Source organism: Zophobas morio, unplaced genomic scaffold (genome assembly GCF_036711695.1).
Source record: "Zophobas morio isolate AGI-343-1 ecotype UQ-CSIRO unplaced genomic scaffold, CSIRO_AGI_Zmor_V1 ptg000155l, whole genome shotgun sequence".
NCBI classification, from domain to species: domain Eukaryota; kingdom Metazoa; phylum Arthropoda; class Insecta; order Coleoptera; family Tenebrionidae; genus Zophobas; species Zophobas morio.
The window spans coordinates 27,994-39,877 of record NW_026972259.1 but is presented as its reverse complement, the minus strand read 5'-3'; the positions used below and the strand labels follow the sequence as shown (position 1 = coordinate 39,877).

The following is an 11,884-nucleotide window of genomic DNA, read 5'->3' as shown; positions in this document are numbered from 1 at the left end:
TTTAAATTAAATAAAGCTTAGATCGTTGAACTACTATTTTCTTTTGGATTGTGTATAATTTTTTAACTACAAATATTTTGTAGAACAATTTTCTTCATATTTCATAGAGCGTGTTTTCTAAAAGGGTGCGTACTGTTTTCTAAATAAGGCAAATAAATCCCTAATGCGACAAGTTCTTAATCACGTGTTCGATGTATACAGCAAAGATTTTCGTTTATTATACTGTATATTAGCGCAATATTTATAATTTCATATAGGAGAACGGAAAGTTTAGCTTTTTAATACTTAGTGAATTAAGTTTGTGATTATCTTACACTTCTAAGAAAGTAAGTTTTATAAAAATATAAAGGTCTTTAAAGATATAGTAAAACAGGTAATAAGCAAACGAGCAAGCTGTTAAAAATTTAAGTGCAGACAACTCAAATAGTAGTGGGCGTTGGGAGCGCACGTGCTGTACATTTTAGTATTCATGTGACGATTAACGTCCAGATGATGTGTGATCCGCTTGAAACTTTTTTTTGTTAGAATGAGGCAATTAAGTTTGAGTGATTGTCTTAGTCTTTCTATCCAGTGCGCTGAGTATATTTTGCTAATTATTAAATTATTGCTTTTGATTATTATTATGTGTACCTCTTTTAAGGGAAGCAGGAAACCTTATTTTAAAGGCAAATGACCAAGCAAAAATAGCCCAGATGAAATCTTCCTCCAGCGATTTTGCTACCGCGACCGATAAAGCTTGTGAAGAGCTTATTGTAACAAAGATTAAAAATTCTTATCCAGAACATCAGTTAAGCTTTAGAAACTTAGTAGCATTCATTCTTACGAGATTTTAGTATTATAGGAGAAGAATCAACAGCGCTTGGCACTGAAATAACTTTAACTGATTCTCCTACTTGGATAATCGATCCCATAGACGGCACTACTAATTTTGTTCACGGGTTTATATAATATAAACTTCTGTTATTAATTATATAAATATAAAATTTAGATTTCCTTTCGTAGCCGTTTGTATCGGTTTTTCCGTTAAACGAGAAATTAAAGTGGGAGTTGTTTATAATCCTATACTTAAACATCTATACTTTGCTAAAGAAGGTTTCATATTATAAAAAGTGTTTTTTATTATGTTATACCTTTTTTTTGGAAGCACGTAAGAGATTTTTAAGAGCCATTGTTTTACACAAAACTATAAAAATTATTTATTTTTTTACTTTTTTTTATATAATTAAAATTTTTATATAAATTTTTTTGTAAGTAAAAAGTGTTTTTAATGGTATAATTCTAATTTTTATACTGGTAGTTGCATTTAGTTAAGTACTTTTCTAAGGCAGTGGAGCTTACCTTAATTCGACGCGCCTTCAGGCGAGTAGTTGCACCGATTTGTCGAGATCGCTTCTAGTTTCTGAGTGGAGGTGAGTTTACCAGTCAATTTTTTTAACACTGCTGAGTTAGCGCTGCTTAGCTACGATCGAAGGCGGGATCATCTAGCTTGTGCCCAAGCAAACTTCACTAATTTTCTTATGCATCCGTGCCACGGCATTCGCTCTACTGGCTCTTCCGCTTTAGATTTGTGTCTAGTAGCTGAAGGGAGCGTGGATGGTGAAAAAAACCTAATATTTTTCTAATTTTAGCCTTATTATCATTATATAAAGGAAGTTGGATTTTTGGCTTAAACATTTGGGATTATGCCGCTGCTTCAATTATTGTAAAAGAAGCGAATGGCGTTGTTATGGATGTTACTGGTGGTATAGGCCTGCGCTACCTATATATTTTATAGCTAATTTCTTAAAACTTTTTTTATGCAGGCCCCGTAGATTTTCTTGCAAAGCGTGTAGTTGCCGCTGGTACGAGGGAACTCGCCCTGGCTCTTTGCGAAAAATTAGTAGAAACTCCAGTTTAGCAACTTGTCGCTGGATCTTTTTATCTAATAAACTTTATAATTTAAAATTTTTATTATAAGTTTGACAAGTATGTGCATTTTTTCATTGTCGTTTGCACACACAAATTTAAACAATATTTCTGATTCGATACAAAACATTGACACACTAGAAAAATTTTTTAATTTTATTTAAGTTCAAAATTTTATGTGCAATTCTATTTTATTATCATCTACCACACTATAAAATAAGCAATAACTTCGATTCAAGTTTAAAAACTGTGTTATTACCTCATCTTAAAATCTTTCACCGCACCTAAAATAGCGAGTATTTTAAAATTTTATTAATAGGTGAGAATTCCTTTCTCCCTCGTTTATGCCTTTAAACTTCGGAATAATAGTTTATGTTACAACTTTTTTTAAAATTTAAAAAGATTAAGATTTAAAAGTTATTAAATTATTGTTTGTTATATGAGCTCTTTTAACAAAGACCGATAAATGTAACTGAGAAGTATCTTTTTTTAACTGAATTGCATAATGGCTGAATTAAAACAAGTTTTTCTTTCAGAGGTAAACTCTTACAGGATTATTTTTATACTTTTATAATATAATCTGAAGATCAAATTTAAAAGAAGTCTTAAGTTTGCTTATAAAAAGAAGCACATTTGCGAATTTAAAACCTTTAAAGATCATTATTTAAGTAATCTGTAAATAGAGTTTCCTCCGTATATAGAGAAACTTATACAAAACACGAGTAAGGTTTTGAATTTTAAGAAGGATAGATGATAATGGAACAGAATAAATAACAAGTAAACTAAGGATAATTATAAAAATTAAAAAAAGTTACTTCTTTTTGTTAAGATTAAGCTATTCGGTATAAAGCCTTACTTTTGATTACCCTCATACCTCTCAACTTTTAGGCTAAAATATATTTTTGTTAAAAAAACTACTGAAAGGTAATATAACTGATATAAATATCAGTTTTTATTTAAAGAAAAGCGATAAAAAAAATGTTTCAGCAAGACTTAGTATGTGCTAATATACTACGTTCTAGTATAATCTAGACTCATAGGCAGTTGTCCTCAACGTTTACATTATATTCTTGATTTTTAAAACTTAATAAATATTTATTGCATACTTAAATATACAAAGTAAATATTTTTGAGGAGAGCGTGGACAATCTAAAATGATTGCCTATAAAGTTTTTTCAAATAAAGACGAATAGTTAGTAATTAATATTACAATTGCTAAGCAAACGAAATAATCCAACGCCTACTGCTATTCAAGCGTAGACGGTTACAGATGGTATCTAGCTTTGAACAGTGTAGCTTTAAAATAGTGAACTTTATTTGTTATGCGTATTTTTGTGGGTTAACTTTTTTATATGGTAATTTAATAGTAAATATATTTATAAAAATAATATCTTTAGAATTGCTTTTAAACCTTTATTACTGTAGTATTTTTTTAGTAAACATTCGTTAAAAATATTATTATAAAGTAATAATTTTAGAAATTTAAACCATGTTATTACTGTAGTCTTCCCAGTATATAATAGGAGTTTTAATAAATACATATTTTTTAAATAATAAATTTAAAATAACTTCTTATAACCATTGTTATTGTAGTCACCTCAGTATATAAAACTAGTAGATAAATATATAGTAGTTTATAAATATTTCAGCCAATATTTCTTTAGTCTTAGCTTTAAAATAATATTTACATTCTTATTATTACTGTAGTCTTCTCAGTAAATTATAATAGCCGTAAATAATTATATATTTATAAAAGTAATAACTTAGCAATAATTTTAATTCTTACCACTGTGGACTTATCATATAATAAAAGTAATAAGTTAACTTTTTTTTAACATTACTGTAGTCCTCTCCGCTATAATAATTGTGTTAATATAAATTTTTTTTAAAAGTAATAACTTTAGAATTAATTTTTAACCATTGTTACTAAAGTCTTTTTTAGCAGCTTTTAGTAGTTGCAAAAAAAAATTATTTAATTTTTTATATTTATTTGTTTCATCAATAATAAAGATTTACAAATTTGCTATTCTTACTCCACTTAATTAAGTTCAAATTTTACAGTTACCTTTAAAACTTTTGCTAACAATTTAAATCTGGCTTGGTGTCTAAATAATATATTTACTCTAATAACTTTATTTGTTTAGCTTATTAATTTCTATATATGACTTTAAAAAAATATTTAAAGGGGCAAGTTAAGTGTAAAAATTCAGTCGACTTGCATAAAGATGAATTAAATAGCACAGATTTAAGAGCTTACAAAGAAAGAGAAGTTGTACAAAATTTACTTTTTGAAATTGAACGTTTAAAATTAAAAGTATTGCAATTATATTAATCGTTATAATATTTTATTATATTTTTTGTTGCAATATTCAGCTAATTCGGAAGAAAGTAAAGATTAATGTTCTAGTAAGACGCCTTAACTCAAACCAAATTAGTACACAATCAAATCAAGTAAAAGTGGATTTTTTATTACGTGCTGCCACCAAACTTTTTATATAAAATATTAGGTTCCAGCTTGCTTAAATACCGAAAATGATCACCGTCTTTTTCCTAAATTGAACACTACAGAAATTCACAGCTCAACTTTAAATTTAAATGATTCTTTAAAAAAGCTTGTAAAAGAAAATAGTAGTAGAGGAAATAATAATTTAAAACCAGAAAATCATTCTGATTGCATTTCTCTCAGACTTTTTCAAGAGTTTGTTAGTCACGCCGAAAAAATCTCACAACAATTACTTGAGCAACGCCGAAGTTAGCTATTTTTTTTTAAGATATACAAAAGACAGTAGAATTAATAAAGAAAAAAATATAAAAAAGTATATAATTTATAAATATTGTAAAAGTATCAAAATTTTTAATATAATTATAAAGGAATATATATAATTTTTTAATTGAGTAAAAGCAAAATATAAAAATACTAAAAAGTATATATAATTGTTCGTTTTATATATTTGTAATTATCTATAAATTTTATAATAATTTAATTTAGATTACGAACAACACATTTCTTGTTTGTACGAAAATATATCAAGACTGAAGAAGTGCATTGAAAATTTAAAAACACATACAAACGAGCCAAAAAAAGAAAACGTTTTTAACAGTAAAAGTAATAAAATTAACTTTATATTCACTTTACTATTTAGATAATCTTATTAACAATATTATTATTGTTTTTACAGGATTATAACATATTAGCATTATTATTATTGTATAATTCAAAGTTATATCGTTTTATATTTTCATGTATTAATATTGTTATTTAAAAAGAAAGGTAATATGGTTTTTAACATTGTTATAGTAAACATTTCTAACTCAATTTTATTATAACTAGTTAACTTATCCTAAAAATTTGTTTTGTTATGAAATTTTCTTATTTTTAATATGATATAACTTAATTTTGTATTAAAACATTTAATTTTTTTATTCCGTGTCTGGTGGTTACTTTATGTTTTAATTAGTATAAGATCTATTTTAATGTGAAAAGTTCATGTTAATTTACATAAAGAAGCAACATCCAATTAAAACACAAGTTTTTAGAAGACTTTAAAATAGGCTAAACAATTATATCAATATATAATTTTATTTAATATCGTGAATTTTAATGATTATTTAAAGTTAATAAGTAATAAACACTGCAAATTTTAAAAACTCAGAAAAATATAATAAAGTATTTATAATGAACAAAATATTCACTATTTTATGGTAATATATTAAAAATTTTTAATATTTACTCTACAGAAACTTTTTTTAACGCTAATTTCGCTGTATTCGAGCGTTGTTGGTTATAAATTCTTAAAAAGGGAACTTAAAAATAACTAAAGTGCTTTCATTAAATTTATTGATAAGCTTTTAATAGAGAACCTTAATATTTATAATTCGATAAATTTTTAATATTCTATAAAAACTAATAAATAATTTTTGTTGGTAGCACATTTTTTTGGGTTAAAAATCAGAAAAAGCGTTAATACTAATAATTTAAGATTTATTAATTAGAAAATAAAATCACAACTTTTTCAAAAAACGACAATTTTTGTTGGGTTAAAGCCTTCATTATAACCTTTAATAATTTGAGATTTTACAATTAAAAATATATATAATACTTTTTAAAAATTTATTTAACAACTAAATTTGTTGAGGCACATGTTTTTGGTAACTTTAAAGTTTCATTAATAAATTTAGTGTTTAGATAGAGATTCATTAATTCTTTAGCGATACCAATATTTATACAGTTAACTTACTGGCCAATTTTTTTTCTTGGTTTCACTCGCGCCTATAATATTTTTTGTAGCTTATAATATACAAAATTTGTAATATTTTTCTTATATATTATTTTTATATATGCGTTAAATATAACTTTAAATTTGAAGTAACAATAAAATTATTTTACAAAAAAAATATTTTAATAAAGGTTTTTCTTTATTTATTTTGTTTATCGTACAATAAAGTAAAATTTTTTATTAAAAGTAAAAATTAGTTGTAGTTTAAATTTCTTTTAGTACAGTTGTAATACTTTTATGTATTTAGGTATTAAATTATAAGAAGCGCTTTTTTATATATGTCTTGTATAAAAAAGTTTTTTAAAATTATTTTTATAAACCAGCACTTTCATGTAATTAGCTTATATGTATTTCTGGAATAGAAAACTTTACTTTTGCCACGTTTTTTTTATAGTATCATTATTATCTATAACAAAAAATTCTTTATAAATATAACAAAGTAAAAAAAGTTATTTTTCTTGTAACAAAACTTTTTAAAAGTATAGAATTTACCTTTTAAACCCTGCGTTACCTTTTGTAGTTATCTTAAGTGTTTTTAAAAGTTTTGCACAATTTTTCTACTACGGCCGTAAAACGCTTTCTGTAATTTTTGTAAATATTTATTGAAATTTTTTTTCGTTATTGTTCTCTTTCTGCTATAATACCTTGTATTTCTTGTGTTTATTTTATATATAGTAAAAATAATTAATTATTTTTCTACTACAGCAGTAGTACTTTTCATATCAATTTGTAGATATTTCATATATAATTATAAAAAATTCACTACTTTTCTACTACAGTCGTAATATTTTCGTATCATTTTGTAGATATTTTATTAATAAAAAAAGTTTCATTGCTTTTATACAACGGCCCTAACATGTTTTGCGATATTTTATTTTACAAAACTATATCACTATTTTTCTTTTACAACAATAATTATTTTTGTATTATATTGTAAGAAGAGCCTTATTTGTAGATATTTTAATTATTATAAAAAAGAATTCACTATTTTTCTACTTAAGCCGTAATGCTTTTTGCATTGTTTTGTAGAAAATCAAAAGGAGAATCTCAAAAGTCTTTACGAATCGACCCCTAAGAAATCATTGCAGTCTAAAGAGCTGGCAGCCTCCCTTGAACAAGTGGATTTTACTTTTTATATTATTTCGATTGTTATGCTATATATTTCTGTAGCTTTAAATATACTTTATTTTTGTATATTTTTATATAATTGATAAAAATGGTAATAGATTAAAGTATTTAAGAATAATAACAACAAGGAAAAAAATAAAAAAGATTATTAAAAATTTTTTATAAATATATAAAAGTTATAAAAAAGTTGTAAAAAATATAAATAAATGGAAAGTATGAAAAGGCTTTTATTTAGTTTTTATAAGTTATAAAAAATAGTAAAAGTATATTGACTTTGGATATAAAACTTTTTATATTTCACTTAAAGGTTTATTAGAAAAGACTACTTTTTTTTTATAGTGCTCATATACAGTTATAAAAAAGTTTATAATAAGAATAATTAATAAGTTTATCTTAATTTTACTATAATTACAAGAATTTTATATTTTATTAAAAGTTTTATTAGAAAAGACTTTTTTGATAATTATTCTTTAATATATATTTATTTTAAAAAAATAAATATAAAAAATTTATTTCCTTGTACTAATAAAGTAAACCTTTAGTATGTATTTATTTATTATTATTAAAAGTTTTATCGTAAAAAGATAAATTTTTTATAATATATGGAAAAACTTTATTTTCATATCACTATAATAATAAAACTTTAAATATTTATTTATTTGATATTATAATAATATTTTTTCTGATGTAATAAAAAATTTTAAAAAATAAATAGTAAAAGTTTATTTTAATTTTATTATAAATATAAAATTTTTTCTATTATTTAAAGTTTTATTAAAAAAAGATTACTTTTATATATATTTTTTCAAATACTTTCAATATATTTTTTTGTTTAAATTTTTGTCAAGTAGATAAAAATAAATAGTTAAAGTTTATTTATCACTTTTGGTCAAAAATAAAACTTATTAAATTTTTAATATTTATTAAAAGTTTCATTAATTTTTATATATAATAAAAAATAAAGAAAATAAAAATAGTAAAAGTTTGCTTATGTTTTGCTTAGTAAACTCTTGAAAAAGATAAATTGGTATAAACAATTTTAAAAATTTAATCTTGTGAATAACTTTTTTACGTGCTTTATTAAAATTTATATTAAAACTATTAAGAAATTATAGTTTTTATTATATTTATTGAAATTTTATTCTTATTTTATTATTTTTGTTATTATATATTTTGAAACTTATTAACTTTTTTTATATTTTTTTATTTTTTTTTGTTATATAATGTTTTTTTACTTAAAAATTGTATAATTTTTACTATTACTATATATTATTCACTATTTTATTATTACTTATTATTATTGTAATAACATATTTTATATACTTTATATAAAGTGATAACTTCCTTATATTTTATTAACTTTTTTTTATTACTTTTTATATAAAATTCAATTATTTTTATTATTTCATTATATATTCTTTATATTAATTTTATTTTACTTCTTACAAAATTATTATTACAATATAATTTATAATAAAGATTCTATTTTTATTATAATAATAATAAAACTTTCTTAGTTTATATTTATTATTAGCTTTTATATTTATATATATTTATTAGTTTTAAAAAGTATTCATATTATTTTTGAAGTGATTATTTTTTATTATAAACTTAATAATATTTTTTAATAAAGTTATTATAAAAATCAATTATTATTATTATTTTATCATATAACTTTTATTATACTTATATTGTTTAATTATTATATTTTTTAATATTTTTAAGTCAATTTTTTTTTACATGTTATATTTTATTATTATTGTTATTATTATAATTATATATTTCATTATAAAAGTTTTTTTTTATACTATAGTTTTGAAAATAAAACTTCCGTTATTTATTTTTATCATTAATTTTATATATTTATGATGTCAATTTTTATTAACTTATAATTTTCATTGTTTTTATAAATGTTGACTTTTTTTCTTTATTTTTATTTATATAGCGTTTATTATATATCTTTTTAATATGTATTGTTCAATTATTTTTTTTTCTTTTTTATAAAAAATATTTATTTTTATATTAACTTTTTATTAACTTATTATACTTTTATTATTAATAATACTATAAATTTTATACAAAAAAAAAGTTTTTACTTTCTATTAAAGTTTTAGTATTAAAACTTATTTGTTTATTTTTTTATTTTATATAATTTTTTATTACAATTTTTGAAATGTTAATTTTTTATTTGTTTATTATTAAATATATTTTCTTTATAACTTTTATAATATTTTTTTTAAAGGTTATTATTTTTTATTATTTAAATAATTTTTAGTTTTTATTATAAATTTTTTTTATTTTATATTAAAACATTTTTTATTATAATTTCAAAATAAATAATTTTTTTTTATATAAAATTATATATATGCATAAGTTTTATTACTTGTTATTATTATTTATTTATTATATGTAAACTGTATATTTATTATTATTATATATATTTTATGAAAATATTTTAAAATAAAAAAAAAATTTTAATTTTTTTTTAAATTTTATTAAGAAAAAACTTCTAATTAGCTTCTATTATTCATTTTTTTGTATTAAGTTAACTTTATATAAACTTTTATTCTGAATTATTTATAATAAAATTAAACTATTTTATTTAAATTTCTTTTTAACTTTTATTTTATTTTTATATTTTTTATTGTTTTTTGAAGTTAAAAAAATGCAATTTATTTTATTTTAAAATTATTAAGAGAATTGAACTTTTTATTTTTTATTTGGTTTTTTTTGTTAATAAACTTTTATACTTTAAAGATTCGCAAAGAAAAAGCTTCCAGAAAAGTTCAAAAGTGGTTGAGTGAACAACAATCCATCATAAAAAACAAAAGATATATTCAAGAAGAGGAAATTAGTTTTATAAAAAAAAGAAAAACTGAATAAAATTTTTTATTCGATTTCAAGTTTTTTATTTTAATTTTATAATAAATTATATAATTATTTGACTTTTGTTAAGATTTTGAATAATTGAAAAGTTAAATTGATTTTCTTTTTTTTTATAGTGATTTTAGATATTAATATCTTTTTAAAAAAAAATTATTTATATTTTGGTGACTTCTTAAAATCCTTATTAGTATTATTAAAGTTAAGGTTTAATTACTTAATTTTATGAAGCCGTCTTTTTTAAAAATTACAAGTCTTTAAAATATTTTTAAAAAATATTTTTTTTAAAGAAATGTTATTAAAATTAGCCATTCATCTCAAATAGTTTTAAATGCAATTTACTTAATCTCAAAAGACTAACAAGTTATAATTTTGTTTCATCTTTATAAATATTGAATACTATTACTTTGAATAGAAAGTTTCAGTTTCTGCTTCTAATTATCGTTTAAACTTTGAAAGTGTTAAAAAGTTTTACTTTAAATAAAAAGTATAAGATTTCTTGCTTTAATCGTAACCACTTTATCTTTAGAAGCTTTAATTATATTTACTTTGATTAAAAAGTTTAACATTTTTTGTTTTGGCTAATACCGCTTCATCTTAAAAAGTATTAAGTACTAGTTAATAGTAATTAGTAGCTTTTGCTTTAAAATTTACCGCTTCGTTTAAGTCTTATATGCGTTCACTCTTATTAAAAAGTTTAACGACTTTTGCTTTAATCTTTAACGCTTCATATTTAAAAGCGTTAACTGATTTTACTTTGAACAAAAGATAACAGTTTCTTCTTTGAAAACTACCGATTCATTTTTAAAAGTACTAAATAGGTTTACCTTAGTTAGAAGTAGTTAGTAACTTTTCCTTTAAAATTAATCGCTTTATCTTTAAAAGTTTTGGAGGCGCTTACTTATTAATAAGTTTAACAACTTTTGATTAAAGATTACCGCTTCATCTTTGAAAGTACGAAATACGTTTACTTTGCTTAAAAGTTAGTAGCTTTAGCTTTAAAAATTTCCGCTTCATCTTTAGTGTTAAATGCGTTCACTTTGAGTAAAAAGTTTAATAACTTTTGCTTTAAAGTTAAAGGCTCCATCTTTAGAAGTATTAATCACAGTTACTTTGAATAAAAATTAACAAATCTTGTTTTGATATTTACCGCCTCATTAGTAAAATATTAAATGCGTTAAATTTGATTAAAGGTTTAACAAATTTTGTATTAGTAATAAACTTGTTTTGCAGTTTTTACTTTTATAAATTACCGCTTCATCTTTAAAAGTACAAGAACGGTTACTTCAACTAAGCAATATTAGGTGGTGGTTTAAAGGTGCTCTTACCGTTTTTTAAGAATTTTATTAGTGGAGTCCTATAAAATTTAAAATATATATATATATACTTGAAACATTATTAGTTTTTTCTCTCTCAAGAAAGTCATTTTTAATTTCAACATAGTATTGGCTTCGTGGTAGTAACACTTATATAAAATTATTTCGTAATAATAAATTGGTAAATAGTAAAGTTGGCTAATTCCGAACAACTACTACTTTAAAATAATTATCAATAATTAACACATATTGAGAAAAAAAGTTACGCTCTTACCTTTTTTAACGTAACGGGAAATCTTAGAAAGTAAGAAGCTTCACTTTTAACTTTAAGTAAAACAGAAATTGAAATAGCTTGCATGCTAATGCAGTATGAAT

The 11,884-nt window shown here is 21.4% G+C and overlaps 1 protein-coding gene across 1 annotated transcript; it reads left to right on the top strand.

Moving 5' to 3' along the window:
- Positions 1-517: 517 nt before the first annotated feature.
- On the top strand, positions 518-1,897 carry LOC135145461 (inositol monophosphatase 1-like). The gene is made up of 8 exons (XM_064077565.1): positions 518-579; positions 641-787; positions 834-938; positions 989-1,092; positions 1,325-1,409; positions 1,460-1,596; positions 1,650-1,742; positions 1,803-1,897. The coding sequence occupies exons 1-8, from the start codon at positions 527-529 to the stop codon at positions 1,895-1,897; spliced, it is 819 nt and encodes a 272-aa protein (XP_063933635.1). The 5' UTR covers positions 518-526.
- Positions 1,898-11,884: the final 9,987 nt, after the last annotated feature.